The sequence below is a fragment of the Cinclus cinclus genome, chromosome Z (genome assembly GCF_963662255.1).
Source record: "Cinclus cinclus chromosome Z, bCinCin1.1, whole genome shotgun sequence".
NCBI classification, from domain to species: domain Eukaryota; kingdom Metazoa; phylum Chordata; class Aves; order Passeriformes; family Cinclidae; genus Cinclus; species Cinclus cinclus.
The window spans coordinates 75769506-75796487 of NC_085084.1; the positions used below are offsets into that span (position 1 = coordinate 75769506).

The 26982-nt window shown below is 57.6% G+C and overlaps 3 protein-coding genes across 3 annotated transcripts; 1 reads left to right on the forward strand and 2 right to left on the reverse strand.

Annotated features, from left to right (window-relative positions):
* Window positions 1-803: 803 nt before the first annotated feature.
* On the forward strand, window positions 804-12359 carry LOC134056712 (B-cell differentiation antigen CD72-like). The gene is made up of 9 exons (XM_062513581.1): window positions 804-818; window positions 8658-8727; window positions 8813-8902; window positions 9114-9200; window positions 9708-10022; window positions 10277-10425; window positions 10773-10924; window positions 11796-11963; window positions 12291-12359. The coding sequence occupies exons 1-8, from the start codon at window positions 804-806 to the stop codon at window positions 11932-11934; spliced, it is 1017 nt and encodes a 338-aa protein (XP_062369565.1). The 3' UTR covers window positions 11935-11963; window positions 12291-12359.
* Window positions 4382-7077, reverse strand: LOC134056711 (B-cell differentiation antigen CD72-like). The gene is given in 6 exon segments (XM_062513580.1): window positions 4382-4529; window positions 4839-4948; window positions 5159-5313; window positions 5426-5740; window positions 6636-6737; window positions 6816-7077. Coding segments are annotated over 6 exon segments (1092 nt in total).
* A 1237-nt stretch (window positions 12360-13596) lies between the features above and the next one.
* On the reverse strand, window positions 13597-25291 carry TESK1 (testis associated actin remodelling kinase 1). Its single transcript, XM_062513023.1, has 10 exons — window positions 25073-25291; window positions 18234-18355; window positions 18045-18093; window positions 17673-17819; window positions 17405-17487; window positions 16979-17069; window positions 16671-16754; window positions 16132-16221; window positions 15823-15973; window positions 13597-15594 (listed from the first exon to the last, which is right to left on the reverse strand). Exons 1-10 carry the CDS (start codon window positions 25289-25291, stop codon window positions 14552-14554), a joined length of 2079 nt encoding a protein of 692 aa, XP_062369007.1. The 3' UTR covers window positions 13597-14551.
* Window positions 25292-26982: the final 1691 nt, after the last annotated feature.

Here is a 26982-nt window from a genome sequence, read left to right on the forward strand (position 1 = left end):
CTGTGGCCAGGAGCCAGCATTGAGCCAGAAGCAATCCAAGAATCCCCATGGCCCAATGGCAGCATGAAGCAGCTCCTGCACAGGCTGGCACAGGTCCTGTGAATGCTCTGGGCTTTCTGATTTTGGTGATTGCCTGGTCTTTTACTTCTTGGGGCATGCTGCTGAGAGATGACCCTTGGCCTCTGCAGTCCCATGGAGGACTTGGGCTGGCAGCAGCTTGTTTGCTGGTGCCTGCTTAGTCTGAGGAGGTTCCAGCAAACACCCTCACTTTATTTTGAGGCTGGGTGATGTGTGAGGGCCTAAAAGGCCTGCTAGGTCTTAATTTGGAGTTGTTTGGTCCCAGAGGCTGTTCTGGTTTTGGTATAGACCATTGGGTTGTTCCAGCAGTCTGCAGCTTTGACATGGATCTGTGTGGGACTCCCTCCCAGCACATGCAAAAGATCAAGTCCCCACAGCCAGTGCAGCCTGTCAGCCTGAGCAGGACTGGGAGGTGGAAGGTGATGCATGGGGAAGTGTAGCCCTGCTGTGGCCTATACTCATGGGCTTGGGCTCTTCACAGGCTGGGGACCTGAACACAGAGGATGCTGAGTGGGGGGAACTCATTCACCCCCCCCCCACCCACCCCCTAAAGTGAGAGCATACTCAGGAAAAAACCCACTTTTTGCAAATAAACCAACTACTTCTTCTTTTCTGCATATGAAGATGTGTCTCCACGCAGTATGGTCTTAGCCACATTTTGCCACCTTACCACAATGGAGAAGGACAGGACTGGGTTCTTGGGCTGCTGCTGCCCAGCTGCCTGCATGGCCCAGGGTGTGGTCTACCCTGACCTACAGTTTGCTGAGACCCCTGCTCACTGTTCCCACGTGCCCTGCAGACCCCAGTGAGGATGACATTCACTACAAGAACCTGCTTCTGGGGCCGGTACTGGCAGTGGCCAGGCTGTGTGAGAGCCCAGCTGCATTCTGCCACAGGGATATCCCAGCACAGGGTGAGCACTGGGTGATGGCAGTGGGACCATGGGGTGAAGCCCATGGGCATTCATTTTGTCACCGGTTTCTCATGGAAGTCTCAGATGTCTCATTCCACAAAGCCATTTATTCACAGCACAGTAACACCGAAACAGCTCGAGATGGTTCCTCTGAGGAGAGATGCCCAACAAGCAAACCCCCGGGCTTTTATCCCCTCAATGTCTACTTGTGCTCAAGCCTTGCTCCTCCTCCTCCTCAGTTCTCTTCTCCTGCCCCATCTCTGTGTCCATCCACCTTGCTTACATTGCCCCTCTCTCTCCTTATCCAAAAGCATTTCCTAGCTCCTGATATGTCCATATATCTGTCTGGCACCACTCATCTTCCTGCCCTTTGCTATCCCAAAGGCTGGCAGTTCACAGCCTCCTGTCTTGGGCTCCCACCCACCCAGAGCTCAATCTGCACTTTGATCTGCATCTCTAACTGCACCTTGCAAGGACAGCTACCTGGAACAGAGGTATTCCTCAGCAAGGGGACGTCTGTACCAGCCTTCTAGCTCACCTCTGCTGCCTTCCACGTCCTGAGCATGTGACCATCCAGTATGGACGGGGAAAGCCAGGCAGGATTTACCAAGGGCAGGTGATGCCTGTCTGACCTGCCTGCTGCTGTTGGAACAGTGGGCTGTGGATAAGGGGAGAGCAATGGAGGACATTTATAATGTACCTTTGAGGTCTGGGATGTGGTGTTCTATGTTCTCCTTACTGGCAAAGTGGGGATTTATGAAGTCAGGAGAAGAGGAGAAGAGTCTGTGTGGAGAACCTGAATGGTGTGAGGGCTGCAGTGGGTGTCAGTAATGCCCTTGGCAGTTGCTGAAGGGTTGATCCTGGGGTTTATGCTCCTTTGAGCCTTCATCAGTGCACTGGATGATGGGTGGGGGATGGCCTCAGGCAGCTGGGATGCAACACCAAACCACAAGTGTGTATACTGGTGGGCAGGACTGGGGTAGAGAGAGGCCTGGAGAAATGGTTTGATGGGAGCCTGCTGATACTGGAGTGGGTAAAAGTCCAAATCTTGCAGCTGGGAAGAAAGGAGAAGCCACACATCAAGGTGGGCGAGTAAGCAGCCATGCTGAAACAGCCTGGGGAAGCCATGAACCAGAGGCTGGATAGGGTCTGCAGTGTGTCCTTTTAGTGGCAACTACAACACTGAGGGCAGTGGAGGCTGGAGCTCAGGGCTTTAGGAGCATGGATGATGCCTGGACTCTCCAGGGCAAGCCAGACACAGCAGGTCTTTGTTTGGTATGATAGCTGAGACTGCAGGGGACGTGCAATCCTGTCCCAGTCTTTCCATGGCATTGGGCTGGCTCTACCAGCCTTTTTCTATGGAAGCTTTCCTAGAAGCTGCCCTCTCAGTCTGAAGCCATTTTCCCTTGTGCTTTTGCTACAAGGCCTTGTGTAAAGTCTCTCTCCAGCTTTCTTGCAGCCCCTTTTGGTACTGGAAGGACACAGTAAGTTTTCCCTGAAGCCTTCTCTTCTCCAGGCTGAATAATCCCAATTCTCACAGCAGAGGTGCTACATCCCTTTGGACATCTTGGTGTTCCTAACTCTGGGCTTACTCCAGCAGGTCCCTGTCCCTCCTGTGCTGGACCCCAGCTCTGGATGCAGTGCTCCAGGTGGGTCTCAGCAGAGCAGAGCAGAGGGGCAGAATCCCCTCCCTGCCCTGCTGCCCACGGGGCTCTGGATGCAGCCCAGGACACGTTTGGCTCTCTGGGCTGTGAGTGCCATGGCTGGGGCATGTCCAGCCTCTCACCCACAGCATCCCCAAGTCCTTCTGGGCAGGGCTGCTCTGGGTCTGTTCATGCCCAGCCTGTGCTGATACCAGGGGTTGATCTGACCCAGATGCAGAACCAGCACTTGGCCTTGTCAAACCTCATGATGTTCCCATGGGTCACTCAAGCTTTTCCAGGTCTGTCTGGATGGCATCCTGTCCTTCAGGTGTCAAACACACCACTCAGCTCCGTGTCATCTCAAACTTGGTGAGGGTGGAGTTAATCCTACTGCTCACATTGTTGACAAAAAGTACAAAATAACATTGGTCCCTACTGCTCACATTGTTGACAAAGAGTATGAAGTAACAAGGTGCATCCCTGAGGACCAACATTATCAGGACACTGAGCCATTGACCACTGTCTTATGGATGCAGCTGTCCAACCTTACCCACTAAGCTGTTCATCCATTGAATCAATTTCTCTCAAATATAGAGGGGGTCTGTGTTGAAGGCTTTACAAAAGTCCAGATAGAAGACATGTGTAGCCCTTCCCTTGTTCACTGATGCAATTGCTTCATTGTGGGCCACTGGGTTGGTTGGGCAGGACTTGTGGTGAAGCCGTGCTGGCTGTCTCAAGTCCAGCTTAGCAAAATGGTTGCCAACACATTCCTCTCTCTGCAGAAACACTGAGTGAGACAGGGAGGGTCAGTGCTCTTTCTGGACTCCCTCCCCCCATACCCCATCTGAGTTCTGGACAGGGATCTCTCATCAGCCTTCTTTGGCAGATGAGGTCCTACCACATTCTTAGGGATCTTTCCCCTCTGGTGGCAGGGGTCTCCCCTTTTCCCCATGTTCCCAATTATCCCCAGTGCTCCTTCTTCTCTCCTACTGTCTTATTAGTGCACCTCCATTTTTTCAGGACCACCCTCATTTGGAGTTCTACTGCACCCTCTTTCTTTCCATGGTCTCAGGATTCCCACATTCACCTCCCACAGTCTTAGGGCTCTTCATTTTCCTCATTTTCCTCCCATGGTTTCAGAGTTTCTTCATTCATCCACCATGTTCTCAAAGCTCCCCAGCACTCCCCCACTTCTTATATGGTCTTGGGGTTTCCCAGCATTTTCTCATGGTGATGGCACCACTGTCAACACCCTTTCCAGGCAGGACCCAGCCCAAAGCCCTTGGCAGGTGATGAAAGCAGAAAAAAGGGCAGGACAAGAACTGTCAGTGCTCAGAGAAGGATAGGCTGTAAATCTGTAAGTCTCCCCAAAATGGACAGGTGGAGGACATCAGCGTGTCATCCCCCATCTCTAAAAAGATGCAAATGGCAGATCCTGCAGCTCTGGCAGCCTTGGGGTAACAAAGAAGGTGGCAGCTGGGCTCTGCACTGGAGACCTGGGTCAGAGCTGCACTGGCCAGGGCACACAGGGATGTGCAGTGGCACAGTACAAAGCGGTATAATGTCTATGCATGAGTGTGGGAGAGGGGAATAAGGTCTATTTTCCGAAATCCTTGCTTTAAAATACAGACACTTTCCCCCAGCAGTTTTGCAACACAGTTGACACAAAGTGTGCTCAGGGGACAGGATCTCATGTCTCAGGACAGGTCCTGCTCCTGAGTCCAGTGATGGAGGGGGATGGCAGCAGTCAGTCCTCGGCCAGAAAAGGAGCTCGGGTCTCAGATGCACTGCTCAGCTCTGGGGATTTCTCGCAGATCCACTGGAAGGTACGGTCGCAAGGATAATTCCACATTTCCCAGGTAACTACTGACCAGCACTCTGAATTATGGTGTTTCCTAGGAAGAGGACACATCTCAGGGCTGCAGTAACAACCTCCTCACCATGGTCACCACTTCCCATAGATCCCAGTGCTGCAGGGCCAGGCAAGGCACCTGGCACAGAGCCTGAGGAAGTGTCACATTCCTCCTCCTGGTCTTCTCTGCCACTTGGACATTTGGAACTGCATCCCACATCTTGGCTCTGTGCTCACCCCCCTCCCTTGGGGTACTGCTCATGGAACCATCAACCCTTTTATTGAGGGGTGTCACAGGGGCAAAACAGCACTTTTCTAGTATGGCAAAGGGGCAGGTGCTTGTGTTAAGGACTCTTGCACTTAAAAGTGGTACCTGCTTTCTGTTCTCACAGAAGATCTCCTGGTCCTGTAAGAAATTCTTGGTCCAATCCAGTATTTTGCATTAGACTCGTGCACAAAATACTAGGGCAGAGAGAAGCTGTCAACTACCTGCTTCACAACCAGCACTTGCCAGGTACCCAGGAGCCCCAGGGCTGGCTGTGCTTCTCCCCTCAGACTGCCAGGATGAGGACCTGGACCTCATGGCGCCTCCACAGATACTGCTGCAGCTGGCCCCACGGGAGCCCTGCCCAGCCCCACCCTCCTGGTGTACCACAACCCCGTGCTCTGTACCGGCACTGTCAATGGTGGCCACTTGTCTTGGTCAATTGTCAGCAGTTGAGCAGATCGATTAATACAGTCTTCCTGGCTCTGCTTCCAGGTCTTGTTTGTCACCGAGATGTAGAGACACTTGCTCTTATAGAGTACCCAGCCCTTGGGGCAGCAATCTGGGGGCAAGGGCACAGCTCAGAGGCTCATCCTTCCATGGATGCTTGGGAACCTCAGCCTGGCTGCGTTCATCCCCTGCATCACCTGTGCCCCAACCCCATCAGGCTCTACCTGTGTTCACGCAGGCACGCAGGCTGCTCACAGTGCTCTCACTGGTGCTGAGCCTCCCCTGCACCACCTGCATCTCCTTCTGCAACACAGCCAGCTCTTGCTGGGTATGCCCCAGCTCAGCATTCCTTTTTTCCAGCTCCATCTGGGTAATGTTGTACTCATGCCATACTCGCTGCAGCTCTTCTCTAGCCCATGCCAGCTCCAGTTGTGTCTGCTCAAGGCTTTGCCCCTGTGCCCTCAGTGCCTGTGACAGGCGGCCCTGCTCGGTCATGTGCTCATGGAAGGTGTCCTGCAAGCTGCGGGAAACCTGCCAGTCTGGGGACAGGGCAGGTGAGCTGAGACATGGCGCCCTGCCTGGGGCATGACTCTTGCAAGGGAGAGTAGGGTAAGAGTATCTGGCTGTGGGTGGACATTTGTCTGGGGGATGCCAGTGGGAAGGGAGTGGAAACCCCAATGGTGGCAAGTGCAAGGGAGAAATTGGAAGGCAGTGGGAGACTGTGGGAAGGCAGTGGGAGACTGTGGGAAGACAGTGGGAGGGTTTGGTGGGCAGTGGTGGGCAGTGGGAGGGAGTGGGAGGGTTTGGTGGGCAGTGGTGGGCAGTGGGAGGGAGTGGGAGGGTTTGATGGGCAGTGGTGGGCAGTGGGAGGGAGTGGGAGGGTTTGGAGGACAGTAGGAGGTCATGGGTGACAGTGGGAAGAAAATGGGAAGGAAATGGGAGGCATTGGAAGGCAATGGGAAGGTAGCAGGAGGCGGTGGGAATAAAATGGGGAGGCAGTGTAAGTGGGAGGGAATGGAAGGTAGTGATGGGGAGGCAGTCGGATTAGGAGGCAATGGGAGGGAGTAGAAGGCATTGGGAGGAAATGGAAAGCAATGGTTGGCAATGGGAGGCAGTGGGAAGACAGTGGGGGGAAATGGGATGCAGTGATAGAAAGTGGGAGACAGTGTGAGGGATTGGGAAGCAGTGGAAGGCAATGAGATGGCAGTGGAAAAGACAAGGGGAGACAAGGGGAGGCAGTGGTCGACAGTGGGAGGCAGCTCATGGTGGCCATGCAAGAGACCCGGACCCCAGCCCCAGGCACCTCTCCTCCCTGACAGCCCCCCGCAGCCAGTCCCTCGCCCAACTCCTTGCAGCCTGTCCCTCGCCCAGCCCGACGCTCGCTCTTGGTGCTGCCCTCCCCGTGCCCCCACCCCGCGGCAGTCACCGACTCACAGCAAGCCCCCAGGGCCACGACGGCCACCAACAGCAGCAGCAGCAGGAGCAGGCTGGCTGCCAGCAGCGTTGTGGGGTCGCGCCATCGCCGGGTCCAGAGCCCTGCAAGAGAGAAGCACCCGCAGGCATCGCCCCGTGGTCCCCTGCCACCACCCTGTGCTGGGGCATCCCTGCTCCCACCTGGGCTGGGCGCTGCTGTCACCGGCCCCAGCGGCACGTTCTCGTAGGGACTGTCATCATCATCGGGGACGGTGGGTGGGGGGCCCGCGGCAAACTTCAGGTCAGCATAGACCACACTCTGGGCCATGCCCCGGCTGGCCCCGATGGCCCTGCGCACTGTGCCCTGCTTCAAAAGGAAAATGCAGCTGGTTTCTGCAGAAGCAGAAGTGTGCTGAGGTGCAGCAGAGGGGAAAATAGGGCCATAGCACCGGCGCCCTGCCATTGGCCAGGCACCATCATCTTTTTCCCCTCCACACCCCGAAACTGCTCAGTGTCCCCTGGGATAGCACTGGGGCAGTGCAGCTCGGAGCTGGAGCATGGGGCAGAGCTGTAGGGCTCAGCCTACAGAGAATTCATCAAATTCCCAAGGGCAGGGAAGAGCAGGTCTGGATTCCAGCTGGAAACAGGTAACTCTGCTTGCTGACTCCATCCAGGATGGAGGGTCCCTCTTCTTGATGGTCTGCTCCAGGATCTGAGCATCACTGCCCTAACACCTAAAAGGGACTTCCACATTGCAACATGAGCTTTCACTTCTCCTCTCATCATGGCCACATCTCTCTACTCTGCCAGCAAGTACACTATGGAAAACCACATCCCAGACACAGAAAGGTCATGATAAATAACCCCATTGCTCTCCCCTCTTCCCCAGGCTAGTGCTTCCAAGCAGTAGAAGGTACATTGGGCAGTCACCCAATAAATCCCACTGGCCTTTCCCCTGCATGTCCTCTCTGGGTCTGGGCCCCCTGCATGCCCAGGCAAACATGCTCCATTTTCTTCCAGCCTCTTCAGTAGAGGCTGCTCAACCTTTAGCTTCCTAAACCTCCTTCCTGTCCCCTTTGAAGCTGGCTTTGATTTTTCCCTTTCTCCACTGATGAAGAACTTCCCTTGCTCTTGCAGAGATGATGGACAGTGGCTTTGTAACACTGTGCTCCACCAGCACCACTGTGCACCTCCAGTGCTGTCCTAGGGACTGGCTGTGTTCAGATGTGCCCATCTGGCCATCTGGAAGACAGTGGGAGGCTATGGCAAGGCAGTGGAATGGAGTGAGAGGAAGTAGCAGTCAATGGGAAGCAGTGGGAGGGTTTGTGGGCATCCCTTCTGAAACCTGCCCTTCTCTGGATGCAGTTCAGTAGAGACCTCTGAGATGCTGAGGACCTGGAGGGATCAAGAACATGTCATGAATGCTGGTATTGTGGTCTTGGGAAGGGAAGGCAAAGGGGAAGTCACTGAATTTTGTAACTCTCCAGGGCTGTTTTGGAGCAACACTAAAGCTGGGGTTTTCTTTGGAGGGGACCAAGGAGCGGATGAGAGGTAGTGGAACAAAATACATCACAGGGAAATTCCCATTATCAGAGGCTGGGAGGGGAAATCTCTATCTGTGAAGAATTCCACAGAGCTGTCCACAGGGCAATTTGCTCCCGTATTCAGGATTACCCTGCTCTGCCCTGGCTCTCCAGTAAGCCCAGGGTTTTGGGTCTATCTTTTGCTCTGCTACTGCTATAACATCTGGCTGTGCTGCCCTCACCCTGCCCTGTGCCTATGGGGACCATGAGCACTTTTAGGGCGTGGGAGGGGATGGGCCAGTGTTTCTTGGACCAATGAGAGGGTGATGGTCCCACAGCCGTGCCTCACTAGTCCCATCTGCTACAGTGCAGAGCAAACTTCTGCTTCTGCAGATGCTGGCTGCACCTCCAAGTGACAGCACAATCACCGGGAACAGGGACATCTCAGAAAGGCATCCCAAGGGCAGAGCAGGAGTCAGCAAGGCTCAGGGCTTGCCCAGCGTTTGCCCACATGGCCCAGCTCTATGCCGACCTGAGGTTTGCAAAAGTGATGGGGGGCCAGAGCATGGCCAGCCAGGCACTGGAGGCAGGTGAGAATTCGCTGGCCCTCCAATGCTACTGCTGCCATGCCCAACCCCATGGCCTCAGCTGCTCTTCCCTGCCTTCCTCCAACAGCCTTCGGCATGAATGAGGCAGAGAGTCCCTATGAGAACACAGAGCCAGCACTGGCAGGGCAGGATGAGGATGGAGCAGAGCCTGGCTCAGGTGAGTATCCAGCTGGATTCCAGCAGACCCAAGGTGATCCTGGTGTGGGTCGCGGGTGCTGTTTTGGAGTCCTCCCACTCCCATTACTCGTACCATGCCACCTGTGCTGTCATGCCACCACTCTCCTGCCTGTACCAAGGAAGGAGGTTTGGGGGCTGTCAGGGGTTTTCCAGCTCTTCAGGTGATATCTGTTGTCTGTTGTGTCATGCAGGGTGCTGGTCCCGTCGGTGGTGCATCCCTGTGGGTCTGCTGGCAACTTTCCTGCTGCTGGTGGCCACTGTGGCCCTGGGGGCTTGCTGTGAGTTGGGGTACTGTGAACATCTGGGGCAGGGAGTGGTTGGGTCAGGGAGGCATCTGGTTGGGGTGAGCGCTGTGGGTGAATAGAGGCACACTCACGCACACTCACTGCTGAGTTCTCTGTCCTGTCTGCCACAAGCTGGTCTATATTCCTCACACATCCCTCACACATCCCTCACACCTCCTTTCCCTCCCATCTTCCTCTCTGTTTCTGCTCCTTTTCTTTCCCATCCTGGCATTGCCCAGCCTCATATCGATGCACCCTCCCTGCCCTTAACCTGATGTGTCTGCTCCTATGCCCCATCCTGCCTTGCTCTGCTCTCTCCTGCCAGATCCTGCCCAACCCTTAAGTGTACACTTCCCTGCTGTGTGCTTCCCTCCCATCATTTCCCATTTGTCATGGATAATTTTCTGCCTTGCCCTGCCCATCCCACCTGCCATAAGCAGGGTCAGTCCCGCATCTGAACTGTCCCATGCCCATGTCTCAGCTCACCCCCTCTGTCCCCAGACTGGCAGGTCACCCGCAGCCTGCGGGACACCTCCCTCGAGCATGCATCCGAGCAGGGCCGCCTGTCACAAGCGCTGAGGGAGCGGGAGCAGAGCCTGGAGCAGACACAACTGGAGCTGGCATGGGCCAGAGAAGAGCTGCAGCAAGCGTGGCGTGAGGGCAACATCAGCCAGCTGGAGCTGGACAGATTGAACGTGGAGCTGCGTCGTGTCACGGGGGTCCTGGGCAAGACAGAGAGGGAGGTGCAGGAGGTGCAGGGGAGGCTCAACAACAGCGAGAGCACCGTGGCCCTCCTGCGCTCCTGCACAGCTATAGGTAGGGTGATGAAGGAGCAGGGATGTGGTGCTCCAGGTGACTGGCACCCCTCAGCAGGTGCCAAGGGGCAAGTACTGGCTTTTTTTACCACATGGTGGGGACAGGGTGGTCTAAGGGCTGAAGATATGCATGAATGCAAGCACTGAGCCTGTGATGTCTGCCGGGAAGATGTGGGGCTGTTCCTTGTTATCCTCCAGGGCAGCTGTGGCTGAGCAAGCCCCTGGTGAGACACTGAGCTGTGCCCCTACCCACAGATTGCTGCCCTTCGGGCTGGCTGCTGTACAGGGGCAAGTGCCTCTTCATCTCCTCGGAGAAGAAGACATGGGAAGACAGCAGAGATGAGTGTGAGAAGACATATTCTCAGCTCCTGGTCACCAAATCCTGGAGTCGTTGGACTGTGCCGGTAGGGTGCCGGGGAGCTGAGGGCAGGAGATGGTGTATCCAGCCATGGGGTCCCCAGATGGGCTAGCATGGTTCTGGGGGGCCCCTGGCCTGCCAAAACATTGGAGGGTGCAAGGCTGTTCTCTGGAGCACATGGCTGCTGGTTGACATGGGATAGAAAGGCTCTGGCACCCCTGGATGTTTCCCAAGGTGGAACAGGGCACCAGGCTGCTGAGTTGTCCTGCTTCAAGAAACTTCAGCCCCAGGGGCTCCTTGGGGAGATGATCACCCTGCTGTGAAATACATAGTACTACACTACATAGGTGCCATGGAATAAAACATGGAAAAGCACATTTTCTTCTTCCCCAGACCTTCCTGAAGAATGCAGATGTCCCATACTGGATTGGATTGCAGAAGGGCAGTTTTCCCTGGTACGACTATGGCTGGCTGGAGGAAGAGGACCCAGAGAGTGAGGGGGGTTCGGAGGCCTGGTTCTGGGTGGATGGCTCCCTTTATGAAAGGTACATGGCAGCACTGCCTCTTGCCAAAACTCCCGTCCTCTGGCATGGCTCTAGGAAGAACCAGTACCCAGTTCCAGGCACAGGCCCTGGGAAAATAAAGAGCATCAGAGCAGTAGGGACTGAGGGGAGGTGGGTGCAGCGGTGTGATGAGGCACTTAGAGGACACACAAATGGAAAGCCAGGACTCAGGGGAGTGGGTAAAAGGCAGGGCATATGAAACAGGAGGCAGCAGGAGTAGACAGAAGAAACCTCAAATTTTGTCTGGGGCCTAGGCAAGGTGTTTGAGGACCATCTCTATCAGCCCCATGCCTTCTTGATTCCTCTCCAAAGGGAGATCAAGCCTTCCTGTCTGTGGAGAGTCCTGGGGTCCTCCCTGCCACGTGCACCACCTCCTCAGCTCGCTGCCGCTTCCTCTTGCAGTGTCTGAGAGCACTGGGGAGGAACAAACCTGTCTGGCCAGGTTCTGAGTACCTGGCCCTCCATCCTCAGCCCTCCCACAGAAGCTGCACCCAAAGCAGACCCAGGGCTCAGGACAGCTCCTCTGCTCATCCACGTGCCTTCATGGAGGACCTTCATGGACCCCACTGCCATGGAATAACCTCCAGCAGCAGGGCTGAGAGAGGGGCGGGTAAAGGGCTGTCACATGCACTGCTAACCTTTTACAGTGTTTCTCAGCATGCCCAAGAAAGTGCAGGGAATACATCAGCTGAGCCTTCAGCCTGTGAAATCAGTAGAGGAGGACTGGAGGATCTCCCTTTGACTGCGGCATCCAACCCCTCCTCTGCCAGTGTACAAAAGGCAGCTCTCAGCAGCCTCAGGAGGGTTTGGAGAAAGAACATGTCAGTGCCTGGTGTGTTGTTTCCCCATTCAGGCCATGGCAGTCAAAATCAAATGGAACCTGTGCCATAATAAGCCGTGGGAGCATCAAACCTGCCCAATGCACTGGTCCCAGTGACCTGCACCTCTGGATCTGTGAGAAGGCAGCAGGGCCAAGCCTCCCTTTCAGATGATGGTGGCTGCTGGCCCCTGCACTGCTGTGGTGAGTCCTACTGAGTCAGGGACACGTGGGGTGTGCGTGTGGGAAAGCAGGGAGCCTGCAGCTCTGTCTGGGGCATGTTGACCCCCTCCCTTAGAAAGGGAGAGGAAAGCAGTCATTTCCCTGTGCTGGAGGGAGTCTGCCTCCATCCCTTCACTGCCATGGGTGTTCTAGGTCTGAACGCTTCCCCTGAAGCCATGGCTCACCAAAGGGGCAAGATGGGGGAAAACCCTTGGCAAGGTGCTTTCCCCAATGCTGTTGCATGTGGTAGAGTGTGAGCAGAATCTCACCCTCACCTTCACCCTCACCCTCCTCTGCTTTCTCTTGCAGCATCTGCACCCTGCACTGCCTCTGCTTCAGCCTTGCTGTGTCCCATCCCATCCCATCCCATCCCATCCCATCCCATCCCATCCCATCCCATCCCATCCCATCCCATCCCATCCCATCCCATCCCATCCCATCCCATCCCATCCCATCCCATCCCATCCCATCCCATCCCTCTCACAGCCCGCTGCCCCTGGGCCACCCATATCCTTCCCACTGGCACCCAGTGGCCCCTTGCCTCCAGCTGATGTGCTTTGGCTGAGTGGTGGAGGCTCCACAGCCGACCCCACACCTTCATGGGACACTTTGGGTCTTCCTGAGCACAACAGCTAGTGGGCAACAGGGAGCTTGGAACTGGCTGCAGAATGGATCAAGCACTGATACTCAGCACTGGAGCCATGCCACATCCCCAGCACGGAGAGAGCTGCAATGCTGGCGTGCCAGGAGTGGGAGATGGGGACAGTACCGCCCTACCCCCACATAGTCCCCTCCCCGCAGCAGGAATTTTCCGCCTGACCCATCGCAGGAGCAGCTTGGCCATGGCTTTCAGACAACCCAGCACTCAATGGCCTCGACAAAGCCTCAGCACCTAAGGAGGGAAGCTGAGCCTGAACTGTCTGGCGCCTGTGCTGACGTTTGGGGATTTTTTTGGCGCTAATTAGAAAGTAGAGCAATGACCTTTAGGGTCCCATGGTGTGACTGTACCTTTCAAAAGCAAAAGTTAACTCAGGCACTTGTAGCAGGCTGCTGCTTTGCCAGACAATTCATCAGGACTTTAAATAGCTGCTACACACGTGCACATGTGAAGATTAAGCAAAGTAGCCCTGATGTAACACTGCAGCCAGGTGAGAACAGAGGAAGTTATGTTCAACCAGGCGAAAATGCTCTTGGTTTATGATGAGGTTGTGTGTGCCATTTATAGTTGATGAACTGCTATGTGAGTTTGCATGAAGAGCAAGAGGGTGTTAAAGGCAGGCTTTTTGGAGGGGGGTATGTGTCACTCCTCTGTCTTGCCTGCTGGCTAAACCTACTTTACAGCAATAAAGAGACCCAGTTCATCTGCTCTTTGTTTTCTTGTATACCACTCGAGGGCATGAACCCAAAGAAACTAAATAATGAAAGGGAATTTGTCTGAAGCCATCTCAGTCAAGATGGGCGCTTTAGGGGAGTTGAGATCTTGGGCTGAGCCAGGCTGGTTTGCAGCCCTGGAGGAGTTCCCCAGCATGCCCAGGAAAGACCATGCAACCTGCTGGTTGCAGCCCACATCTGATGTGCACCTGAGAGACAGAACCATCACTCTGAGTTGCTGGGACATTCAGCTTTTAATGAACACTTTAAATAAGCTGGGTATATATTACTAGCAATTATTATTAATAATAATAAAAAACACAAAGAGTTCTGCATTCACCAGTGCATTGTGCAGGAGGGAGGAAAGCCGGCTCCCACCCTTGCCGGGGGCCAGGCAGCCTAGCTGTGCTGCCCACTGGCCCCATCCCCATGATGCCAGGATGGCATCCTGGCCCCTCTGCCAGCAGCCTTCTCCCAAACCTGTGTGCTAGGGGGATATGAGGCACTGTGCTGACTCAGCACCCAACCCTCAGCATCAGTCAGGCAGGGACAACCCCAGTGCTGGCAATCCTCCCCGTGCACTGCCCATGGGCATTGCCCCTCTACGGTCCCCTGCCCTCTTCTCCCCGTGTCAGGGACTGGCTGTGCTCCCCACACTTGTGGACACACATGGGTGCACCCACCAGCCCCCTAGGATCCCCAAAAATACACATACACACGCTGACCTCTCTACCCCAGCCCAGTCCCTCTCACCTGCCTGGGCGCAGGGAACTCCCAGTTCTCCCAAGGCAGCAGGCTCATTGTATACCCCTCTGCGAGAGCCTGCAGAACGGTGAGCCCTTGGGGAAAGGGGATCCTGGATCCAGGGCTTGAGCCCTGTGGTCCCCGCGGGGGACCAGCCCTGCCGCTCGGGGCAGTGCTCAGGGCAGCGGTGTTATTGCACTTTGGTCCCCAGCAGAGACCCAGCCCACCTCCAGGGTTCCCTGCAGATCCCCAAGGCTGATCCTATTGGGGTGGCTGCCCAAGTGCCTGGGCAGTGCCACAGCAGCCACAGCACTTGGCACCACGGCCACTGGCAGCCACCACGTGCTGATGACAGACTGTGGGGATGTGCCAGGCTCCTGCACTGCCCAGTGCTGTGGCTGCAGAGGGGTGCAAGGGGCAGCTGGATTCAGCCCCACTCCCCAGGGTACCCATCACTAGGACTGTGCCTCCGGCAGCTTCAGGCTGGGCTCAGCCAGCACTGGCCCCGGGGCTTTCTCATGTTGGCCCCGATCATGGCAGATGAGGCTTTTGGCCTCGCAGTTGAGGTTCTGGTAGCGGGGCGGACTGGGTGCTGGCCGGTGGCAGATGGAGGCAAAGCTGAAGCTGAAGGGACTCAGGCAGCAGCCAGGGCAGGGTAGCACATCATCCTGCTCCAGCATGGCACCAGAGCTGTGCCCGGGCAGCATGGCTGAGCGCTCTGTCCGCTCCAGCGCTGCTGCACAGGGGATGCTGAGCTCAGAGAAGCCGTGCTCCAGCCCACTGCCCCAGGCCAGAGGTTTACTGACCATCACATGGTTGTTATTGATGAGGAGCCCGTTGGGTCCTTGCACATCAGGCTGCCACGGCCGCATGCCCGAGGATGCGGTGCGGATGAAGTTGCTGTTGAGGGGGAGCGGGGTGGGCTGCAGCAGCTTAGAGGTGTCTGGGCCACAGTCCATCTGCTCCTCTGCCCTGGAGCTGGGGGTAGAGGCTCCTCCCCATGCTGGGGGAGGAAGAAGGGTGGAAGCCTGGGGGTTGTCAGCAGGATGAGAGGACCCCACAGCCAGCTCCAGGCCCCCCCGGTGGGGCAGCTCAGGAGAGGAGGGCAGAGAGTGGCACTTGCGGGGGCTGGTGGTGGGTGCCGAGAAGTCACACTGCACCTCCACAGCGGGCTCAGGTGTCACAGGGCTGCTGAGCTGCAGTGGGGCGGGGGGCGGCAGGTCTAAGGTGAGCGAGATGACCGACTTGCTCGGCGTATCAAAGAGCTTGATCTTCCCCCCCTTCAGGTCCTCACGCTGGGAGAAGGGGTTGACACGGGGGGACATCTCCTTGGACCTGGCCCCGCTGTAAGGCTCCAGCAGCGACAGCAGGGCAGGTGACTTGGAAGGGAACATGTCAGACTGGCTGCGGGACAGGCACTGGTCTGGCTGCAAATGCTGTGTCCCCAGCTCACGCAGGGGCGACTGCTCGGTGTGGCTGGCTGGTGTCCTGGCCACTCCTGGGCAAGGGCACAGGAGAGTGTCACCAGCAGCCAGCAGCTGCCCATGTAGGGTGCTAGGGGATGCTGGGCACCCAACAACTTAGAGGCCCACCCCAAGGAGGAACACAGATCAGCTCTATCCTGCAGACTTCACACACCCCCCTCTCCTCCCCCTACAGCTGATGGGGTAGAACAGGAAACCCCACACTCTGTACACCCTGCTATGTCCCCGAGGTGCCCACGTACCACTGAGTGTGGCTGAGGTTCCAGATGCAGGTAGACTCTCCCCGATGCCGAACAGGGTGGTCCTGGCACCCTCGGTGCCCAGCTGGTGCTGCAAGATGCTCTCCAGGCACTGCGTGATTTCCAGGAATGAGGGGCGGGAGGTGGGCTCCATCTGTGGGCAGGAGGGATTTCCCTGTCAGGTCTGTGTCTCCTTAAGCATCCCAGGGAGCCCTGCACAGCAAAGGCAGCTCCCTGCTCTCCCTGTGAGCAGCCTGTCCTGCCCGCCTTGTCCTGGCAGGGAAGGGCAGTCAGTGGAGGTGGGAGTCTCACACTGCAGCAGTGAAAAGCCAGCTGGAGGAAGGCCGCTGGGCAGTCAATTCCCACCATGGTGCGGAAAGTGGTGACGTCCAGACCAAAATCCTGAACCAGGGAAAGGAAGAGGTGTAAGACTGGATCTCTTGGGACACCAGAAGCCCAGGGGATCCAACATGGCCTGGCCCCCTCCCTACTGCACTATCACACAGGGCTGTGGACCTGGAAGAACCCAGCTGGGACACAGTGGGGAGGACCCTGATGTCAACCCAAATTGGGCTAAGGTTGGGGGATGCTAGGACACAGATATCACTTCTGCTCTCTGCCTGAATCCAACTGCCCTGTTCTCCTTTTCAGGATCACTATGGGTTCTGAGGTTACCGGCAGAGGCCATCCCTCTCTGGGCAGCAAGTGGGACAGCACCCTAGCCCTGAGATGTGGGACCAGTCCTGCACATGAGTCTCTGCCCAACACAGAATGGCCCCCCTTGTTTGATGAAGTGGTCCCAGCCCCAGTGCTGCTACCCACAACTCTCCCTGTTCCCATCCCAGAGTCACCTCAGTGCGGGGCAGGTAGTCGGGGTCAGCTGGGACACGAGCGATGGTCTCACACAGGATGATGCCGTATGCAAACACATCAGCCTGCAGAGAGTGGGGAGTCACGGAGGAGCCCTGCAGCCCTGAGGTGATGTACCCACCATTCCGCAAGGCCACAGCCCTTCTCCTCCCTGCAGAGCCACTGGGGCTCTGGCATCTTGTCACCAGAGGGATGCCAAATTCCTTCCCTCTAGGTGCAGCCCAGGAGTGCAAACTGCAAATCACTGTCAGCACAAGCCTGAGTAAAGCCCCATACAGGGCAGCCTCACCTTCTCGTTGTAGATCTCCCCACGCAGCACCTCGGGTGCCATCCAGTACGGGGAGCCCACCACAGCAAGTGGCTCCTTCTCGCTGCCCTCACTGGGAAACACGGTGTAATATTAGAGGCTGCCCAGTCCCCCAGATGTCCAACCTCCCATCCTCCTGCTGTGGCAGCCCAGACGACCATCTCAACCTCCCTTCCTGGCCTACCTCCACGCACCCTACAAACTCATCTCTCCCCATTCGCACCACTCCCTTCTTCATCCCCTCCTAGCCATTCCCAAACTGCTCCTGGAGGTCCCCCCCCACCAGGGACCACCTCACCACCCCCATTCCTACCCTTTTAGCTGCATCCCCAACATCTATCCCTCTCCAGCTTCTGCTCCGAGTGGGCTCCAGGGATAGGGATGGACAGGTGGATGCTGCCCATGTACCTGTAGGTTGGGATCTTTTCCGCCAAGCCGAAGTCACCCACTACAGCTGTGTAGCCACTGGCCTCGCAGCGTACCAGGCAATTCTGTGGGCACAGGAGGACCAACCTGTCACACCAACTACGCCAGCCCTGCCTCCCTGGCTACTGGTTTCAGAATGCCCCAGCACAGCACAGCCTCCTGCTTCCCAGTCTTCCATGCCTGGGGCAGCAAGGCAGCAACATGAGTATGGGACAATAAGGGCAATGCAGTGCCTTGGAACATCCTGTACCTTGGAGGTGAGGTCGCGGTGGAAAATGCCCTTGGAGTGCAGGTAGCGTAGGCCATGGGCAATGTCGAGGGCCAGCTTGACACGCATAGACCAGGAGAGGGGCACAGGGCTGTCCAGCAGCTGCTCCAGGTTCCCACCGTTGATGTACTGATGGGAAGAGCTGGACCATCGCATCACAGCATCCCTACCCCCACCCCGTAATACTGGATGCCCATCTCTTATCCTAATGCATATTCCAATTCCAACCACCCCACAGCCCCCCAGCAGGCCTTGCCTGCACATGCCACAGGCCAAGAATGTGTCCCCATAGGCATCAATGGCTTGCAGAAACCCCAAGAGACTCAAGACTCACGGCTGTTCTTACACTCTTACCTCTGTCAGTGCATGCAGCTGTCCCTGGTGCACACACACCCCCATGAACCTGTGAGAGAGAGAGGGGACCTGAGGGTGACTGTGGCAGGGACAAGCCCCAAGAGCTTATCCAGCATCAGCAGTAGCTCCAAACTGCCAGGCTAGGGGAAAGGGGGGCAATGGGGTTGGTAGTGGGGAATCAGGTCCTACCTGAGGATGTTGGGATGCGAGAGGCGGTTCATCAGCTGCACCTCCCGCAGCATGTTTCCCCGGTTGCTGGTCAGCTTGTTCATCTTCAGCACCATGATCTGCCCCGACTGGCGGTGCCGCACCTGGAGGGGGGGTACAGGCAAGGCTGAGACCCACCTCTTTGCACCTCTGCAGCCCCCATGGACACCAGGCTTCTCCTGGCACCCACCCCAGCCACAGAGAGGGGAGTTAAGCATCCCATGGCACCCCAGGGATGTCTATGGCTAGGGGGGCACTTTCCCCTCATCTCCAACCACTCCCATTACTGATGACACACAGCCCCATCCTTCCTGGGATCCCTCCTTCTTATGCTCCCTCCACCATGCCACATTGCCCTGAACTCCCAAGGGACAACAACAGCTCCCGTAAGCTGTGAGCCCAGCTCAAGTGTAGTAACAGGCAGGTACAGGACCGGGGAGCATCAAGGAGAACATTTTTTGGGTCAACACCACCAAGCCAGACCATACCAGCATGGAGTGGAGAAAAGAGGGGACATGCTGCCTGTCAGAACCAGCTCTAGGTGTGGCCAACTGCTGTAGTGCTTGACCCTAGCCTGGCAGGGCATGGAGCTTGGACAAGCTGTATATTTAGCCAGCCCCAACCCAACACTGTCATGCGATCTGGGGGCCTGGTCCCCTGCCAAGAACAGCAGCTGGAGCATGGCCAAGCACGGACACCCCGTCCATCTGCAGCTCCCTGGCATGTGCAGGGCAAGGGAAGAGCATGGGATGCCCTGACCTAGCACTGTTATGGGGGGGGACAAACCTGTGCTGAGGGTCCCTGCCTGAGCAGGTGCTGGGGGGGATGCCACCCTGCCTTGGAGCAACAGCTGCTGAGGGGGACAACCCAGTGGATCCCAGCTGCCCCCCAGCACACACAGAGCTGTGCACTGTGCATGGAGGCGCAGGCATTCCTCAGCGCTGCCGTCAGCTCCCTGCTCTTCTCCTTTTTAGTCAATGCTGGTTGAGGCTGCTGAGCTGATGCCAGCCCCACGACACCCCCACAACACCCCTCACCTCAGGGATTGCCTTCCCAGGAAAAACACAGGGGTTGGCTGGAGGCAGGATCCCCAGCACCCCAATACTGCTCACAGCTTGGCCCTTGTCCCCACCAAAACAGAGGGATGCTGGCAAGCTGGGCCCTCCAGGGCTCTCCTCTCACCCCCTGGGTGGCATTACTCCTGGGGTGCATGCCATGATGAGGATTTATCCAACAGAAAATACCCAGGGGATGGGGCAGCAGCACATCCCTTTCTAAGGACCTGGGGGAAATGAGTCCCCTCTGAAGAGCCTTCTACATGTCTGTGTGCCAAACTGATGCCAAACCAGTCCCAGTCAGAGTGGAAGGGAATAACTGTGCCATGCCGCCATCAGCTCATTGAGCTCACGGAGAAGCTTTGAATAATTCAGCAGACACCTGCCTGTGGGCACCCTGCTCCACTTATACCTGTATCACCTGCAGCCACCCCCAGACAGCCAGCTGGCACTCCTGACCCACCAACAGGGGCCATGTGACAGCAGAGCTCAGAATGGACCCTGGACGAGTGGGGACACCCCAGACACCTGCCACCACAGGCCCCTATCCTGGCACCCCATCATGCTGCAGGGAGAAGGGAGGGTGGATTTCCCCATGCCTCCTCCTTGCTGAGCACTGGACATACTGAGCTGCTGGGCTCACGGAGAGCCTGTCCCAGGGTGACGCTGCCGTGTCTGCTGCGGGGAGCACCCAGAGCACTCCATCTAATGATGCTCCAAGTCCTCCCTGTGCTCACTATCCTGCCCACCACACCACTGCCTAACAGCACCTGGAACTGCTACCAACACCATCCTGATGCACCAGGACTCCTTGGCCACACCTGGATCAAAGGCAAGGGGCAACCCCACCCATCTCAACCACTGCGGTCTTCCCTCCACCCCATCCTTGTTGGTGGGGCAGCTGAGGGCAACACCAGAAATAGGGTTCTCAGCTGGGCTTCAGTGCAGGCTTTAAAGTGGGGGCCTGTGTGACCAAAGCAGGGTGGGCACAGTCTCCCTTGGTCCCTCCAGCTCCCCATGGAATCAGGGGTTGAGGAAAGCAGGGCCTGGACAAGGCCAGCATGACCCACAGCCTTGCCAAACCTCTGGCACTGGGTGCTGCCTAGCAAAACCCATCACTCCTGATCCAGCTCTCCTGGTGGCAGTGCTTCCTTCCCTTCCCACGCCATGTGGGGCTGGCAGGACTGGCTCGGTCAGTTTGGCTGGCACCAGCAGCTGCCAGACAGCAGGACCCGGCTCAGTGGCGCAGGCAGGCTCATCCCGCCAGGATGGCTGGAGGCGGCAAGGCTCTGGCGCCACGCGCCCACGTCAGGAATACTGTGTGGCACGCACAGTGCTGGCACTTGGTGGCCATGTGCCACAGGGCTGGTCAGCTCCCTGCCAGCAGCAGCGGCCCGGCATCAGGGAGCAGCATCTGGTGGGCACCAGCTGAGCTCTACACAGTCAGGAGGTGCCTGCAGTTTAATTCCTCATTAAAAAGCCACCTGCCACTGGAATAGGCTGAGTGAGGTCTGAGTGCAGTCACATGGTGTTGAACACCTAAAGACCGGAGGAGATGCAGCCTTGGGGAGGGGAGGTCTGGTGAAAATTGCTTCTCCAGGAATTATCCCAGGGACCCCAGAAGCTCCTGGCCAGTACAGCCCTGCCCCAGTGTCTTTTCCCGTGACTCCATCTCCATGGGGCATGATGTCCTCGCCCCGAGCACACTTGCGAGGCCCTGTTCTGCCATCTCCCCTGCAAGTTCTCTGGCTTAAGGCTAGCCCATACCTGGGACAGAAGGGAAGGAGTTATGCTCCCTTTCCCTGGTTTCCACAGACATTGGCCAGTTTACCCAGTCTGTCCAGGTTCCAACACCAGCTCAGCACCCTGGCTGCCCTCTGATGCAGACACAGCAGCAAAGGGCACCAGCCATGACTGCAGAGGGATTGAAGCCCCCCACTAAGGGGGTTCCTCCCTCACTGACATAAAGGGAAGGGAGCAGGCAGTACAACCTCCTCGGGCAGGAAGGTGTCCCCTCTCTCCTCTCTCATGCACTCTGGCATGGTGCCCAGGAATCCCAGCACATTCCCTGGAGCTGAGATCAGCTGGGCAGCTGAGTGGGGCTGCAGGGGGAGGGCAAGCCATTTGTCCCCAGCCCAGGAAACAGGCGAGCCCTCACCCCTCATGGATGCTCCCTGGCATCCTACATGGCTGGTCCATTGGACATTTCAGGGGGGTACCGTGGCTGAGCCAGGGTGCTGTGGCATGTTGATCCCCATCCCATCTGCCGCTAGCACACAGGACTGGGGGATGGGACAGGCTGGCGGCAGCTCCAGCCCGGGCACAAGGGATCTCTGAGCTCTTCTAACAGCGGAAATTAGAGTCTTATTTAAAGAGCATGCTAATCAGAGCAAGCAGACAGCCTGCTCCCTCCTCACAGCCGGCACTCCCGTCTAGACATGGGGCAAAGCTCCCTGACATCTCCCAACCCGCAGGTCTCAGCAGCCTGCCCCCTGCACTGGGGATGGCCTGGCACATAGCCTCACTCTTTGCATATTCCCTTGCCCCCTGCCCCACACAGGCAATGCACAGTCACACAAGGACACCACCCTGCACCCGTCATCCCAGAGAGTTCTGTGGGCAAGACAGGAGGGGGGCAAAGGAACTAGCAGTGCCACTGGTAACCCCACAGCCACTCACAACAGCTGCATCTGAGCTCACAAGAATCCAAATAACACAACTGGGTGGGAGTGGAAAACGTGCTCATCAAATGGAAAAGGCACAATCAGTCAAGACAGACCTTCTCTGAGGAAGAGACAAAGCACCTGCTCCTGGCGAGTGTTTGAGCATCAGCAACCCCCACCTGCTGTTCTCCCAGGAGAGGCACTGTGGGCACACCAGGAGCCGGGGCAGTGCCAGTGTTGCACCGTGGTGGCAGATCACTGTCTGTCCTGACTGGCAAGCCTGGAGCATGCCCCATGATAGAGCAGGAGCAGGGCTGGCAGGTCTCCAGCTGGTCAGCACAACACTTTTCCTGTGCCCAGGAGTCCAGAGCGGCAACTGTGGGGCCAGAGCTGCTCCCAGCCTTGCCATGGCTGGCTGACCTTGGCTAGTTCACTTCCTCCCTACTTGCCTTAGTTTCCCCATCGGTGTCATGCTGCTTCATTCCGCTGTGTAAAACAAGGCAAGGACCGTGATGAAGAGCAGCAGATAAGAGGGAGGGAGTTGCTCCATTAGTTGCACTGGAAAATTGGAAGTAAACAGAAAATCTGAAAGGTTGATGAGGAAGTGAGCAGAGATGGGCAAGTGACAGTGATGCCAAAACCCTCTCCTGAGCTCTGCCCAGGCTGGGAGCTGCTAATCCACACAAACACACAAACACAGAATGCCATGGAAATGGGGTGCTGGGCAGAGCACATCATACAGCTGCACCCTGGGAGATGGCATTTCCAAGAGGATGTGAAGCATCAGGACATGAGGTTGAGATTAAGATGAGTGAAGGCCTCTGGATACTGCCCCAAGGATGTTGCCCACAGCCCCCGTGTCTGCTGCAGACAGCACATGGGAAAGTAAGAGAGGGATCTGGGGAAGAGATGCAACAGTGGTTTAAGGGCTGGAGAAAATGCCTGGCACAAACAGACCTGGCTCAATCTGCTCAGTCAATTGGAAATAGAGGTGGCTTCCTGAAATGTCTGCGTATCTGAGGAAACGGGGGGGCTAGTGCCTCTGAAATTGCACAGGGAAAAGCAATAAGAACCAGCTGCTCCAGAGGGAAAACAGCCCTGCTCTGCAGCACAGTGGGGGATCAGCTATGAACAAGCACCATGAAAAAGAGCAGCTTCTTGTCACTGGTGTCCCCTGTTTGCTCTGGACAGCCTTTCTGAGAGAGGTGCTTGACTGGAGGGGCTAGCTTGGGACACTAGGGCTTGGACACACTGAGCCCTTTGGCTTTAATGCAGAAAAGAAAGTCAGATGCCTGCCTGGCCCTGGCTCAGCTGCACACCAGGACTGAGCTACCTGTGCAGAGGCAGAGAGTCCAGGTCCCCTCCCTGTCCCCCTCACCCATCAAGGCTGGAATGATGTAGGACTCAGCAGGCACACAGAGGAGGCAGATTCAAGTGCCCACAGCCTTGGAAAGCTGAAGAACAAACAAGGGAGGTGGGAGGAAAATGGGACCTGGCTTGCCCTGCCAAGCTCTGTCCTCCTCATAAGCTCTGGCGGCCAAACGCCAGCTTAGATCCCAGGCTTACCCCACCACCCTGCTGAGTTCTTGGACTCAACCCACCGCACGAGCACAAAGCCCCATCTGGCCCCCTCCCATCCCTTCTTCCTTGCCACCATGCACATGTCGACTACTCATCCTGATTCCCTTCCCACCCCTCAACTTTTGCCAATCCCCAAATTCTCCATGCCAGTGGCCCCCACAAGAACCTAAACAATGTATGGGGGAAGGGACCGTTTTGTGGCTCCTGCAGAGTCTGGGAAAACAGCGATGCAATAAGAGACCATGGCCTCACTGAGACACGGGAGCATCCATTATTAAAGAGCCATATCCACGCCTGATATTATTAAATGCCTCCCTCTGCTCCAAGGTGCTGCTGTGCACTCCAAGCCAGAGATCAATAGCAGGAACCCAGCCAGCAGGGAGATCATGGCTCCACTGGGAGCTCCAGGAGGGAGCATGAGTGACCTCTGTACACTCTCCATAGCCCCTCACAGGACACCGCTTTTGTGGCTGAGGAGGAGATAGGTCTTGAGGTCTCCCTGCTGAGCGGGGAATGGAGTCAGGGCTGGAGAGAATCCCATGGTACTGACAAGATGTGAATGCCCAGTTGTGCTGCCAATGACACCAGTGGCAGGCTGTGGGAGCTGTGTCCAGCTCTAAGCTGCTCTTTAAGGGATATGAAGCCACAAGATCACCACTTTAGGGCAGTCCTAGCCCAGTGACTTATGGCATTTTAAGTGATGCTGAGGCTCAAAACAACACATGCACACACCTCCCCTCTGCCGGAGAGATGGTGGTGGTGACATCGAGGCACAGCCCTTCATCCCAAGCAGCAGTGCACTGGGCTAGCAGGATATTGCCACCATGCACCTCTGCCTTACGGCTGGAAACCCTGAGCTCCCCACCAGCCGTATCTCCGGCACGGGCTACACACAGGCGTCCCCGCCCTGACAGTCCCAGAGAGGACGGAGGACAAAGGCAGCTCCGGGGGTTCAGCCTAGAGTCAGCCCCGTGCTGTTCTACGGCATCACACCCCTATCCCACAGCCAAACACCTTCGTGGGGGTCCCGTGGGGAATCCTGCACATCACCTGTTCAGCAGGCCCGACAACGCCAGACATCACCTTGGAGTGGCTAAGAACGCCACCTGGATTCCTTGCCACAGGCACACCCTGGGCGAGCTCGGATGTCCAGCCTTTTGACAGGTGTCCCCGGGGCTCGGCTGGCCACCCCTCGACCCCCCGCGCAATCACGGCGCAGCGCTCGGAGCGCTCAGCCTCCCCGGCTGTAAACACAGCCGGCGTTCCCCTCCCCCTGCTCGGGGGATGGAGGCACAAAGCCCCGGCCGGGACGGGCCGAGCGGCAGCGTCCCCGGGTCCCCTCCGCTCGGCACCGCCTCGAACACCCCCCCCAGCCTCGCCCGGGTGCCGGGGCTGGAGGAGGGGGATCACAGTCCCCAGCCGAGGGCGCGGCCGGGGCTGCGTTGTTGCCGCGGTCCCCGGGGGACGCCCGATCCCGGCGGGATGCCCCGAGGACCGCTATCCCCGCTCCCGCCCCGCACACCTTGAAGACCTCGGAGAAGAAGCCGGCCCCGATCTTCTCGCAGTAGAAGTCGTCGATGCGCGCCAGGGTGGAGACGGCGCTGCGCAGCGCCCGGTACGAGGAGGGCCGCAGCCGCCCGCAGCCCGGCCACGGCCCCGCCGCCTCCCCATCGCCCTCCCCGGGCCGCCGCGGTAGCTTCTCCCACTCCATGTCGGTCCCGCCGAACACCCCCAGCGCCATTCACATCCCCGCCGGGGCACCCGCGCGGACGGGGCGCCGCCGCTCTCCGGCCCCCTGGGCTATGCTAGCGGCGGCGGCGGCGGCGGCGGCGGCGGCGGCGAGGGGCGGGCGGCGCTCCGGGGCGCTCCGCGCTCATGGCCCGGCGCCCTCCCGACCCCTGCCGCGGCCCGGCGCCGCGCCTCCGCCGCCCCGAGCGCCGGCACCGGCGGGGCGGGGCCGGGGCGGGGACAGCCCTTAACTCCTTGGGACCCGCTGTCGTCCCCGCCGAACCCAGCAGGAGACACCCCCCACCCCCCTACCCCCCTCCACCGCTCTGCCCGGCCCCGCCCCGGCGGGCAGCGCGGGGTCCCGCACGCCCCGATGTCGGCATTCACCAGCACCGGCCTCCGCTGCGTGCCGAGAGGGCGTTTCCCTGAGCGCCAGGGTGTGCTGTGAGGCCCTGAGATCCCGGGGCACAGCTCGGGCACACCCCACGGGCACAGGGCTTTGATTATCCCCAGCCCCTTGATGCGCCCTACAGGCGTGGGAGTCTTCCTCCCCTGGGTCCCACCTGGATGCGCACTATAGGTGCAGGACTTCTTTCCTCCCCTGGGCCCTGCCTCGATTGCCCGTTTAGCTACGGGACTTTGTCTTTGTAGCGCCCAGTCCCTGATGGATGGACAAAAGGCATGGAGAACTGCTCTGCTCTCCCCTTACATCCAGCCCTACCCTCTACAGTGTCGTGGGACCAGTTTCCCCCATACAAGTAGCTGTTGGCAGTTTGAGCCCCGTTAGTATAGCCTTGGTTCTTTGCACAGGGGCTCTGATTTTCCCTGTGCACCCAGCCTGGATGGTGTCGAAGGAGCAGTGGGATGTATCCTCCAGAGGAGCAGGAAAGTGCAGCCTCTCAGTAACAGCATGCCCGGTGCCTGTTGCACCCTTTCACCTTCCTTGTTTTCCTGAGTTCTTCCACTTCTCCCTGATTTTTTTCTGCTTCCTACTCCCCCACTTCAGGCCTTTTGTCTGGTCTGTGGCTGATCTGTCCTGTCCTTCCTGCCCAGGGACTTTCTGCAGCTAGATCTGCCCTTGCTCAGTCCCACACATTTTGCTGACGCTCTCCTTGGCATCCACCTGCCTGTGCTGGCCCAGCCCTGCCCCATCCACCTCTCTGGGCACTGCTACAACCCTGACTCTGCAGCTCCCCTCAAACAGCTCTGTTCCAGCTGTTTCCCTGTGTGGTAGGACTGGCTGCACAAGCCCTGCACTTCTCTGGCTGCTTTTCCTGCTGGGAAAAGCAGCCACATAAAGTATCTCCTGGTGTGGCATTTTTTGGCCAGTGCTCTGCTCCAGGTGCCACCAAGCACAGCATAAACACCTTGGACCATGAGCTGGGTTTTCCTCCTTGTCTCAAGGAGGGAGAATAACCCTGTGGGCTAGAGCAGGGAACTGAGCCTCTGATTTATTTATAATGGGAACAGTGCCCTACCCCTAGGAATTCATGGTATTCCTGCTCTTCCAGGCCCGCAGAGGGAGTGGGCTTGTGCAGGGCAAGTTTCCTACACGTAGGGAGGCAGAGTGCTGGATAGCATGTGCCAGGGAGGCTTTTGCAGCCATAGGATAGAGTGCTGTGCAACAGGCCACATTCTTAGGTTTCCTCAGCCTCACATGTCTGTCCTGCTGACAACAGCCTGACAAAATGACAGGAGCAGCTC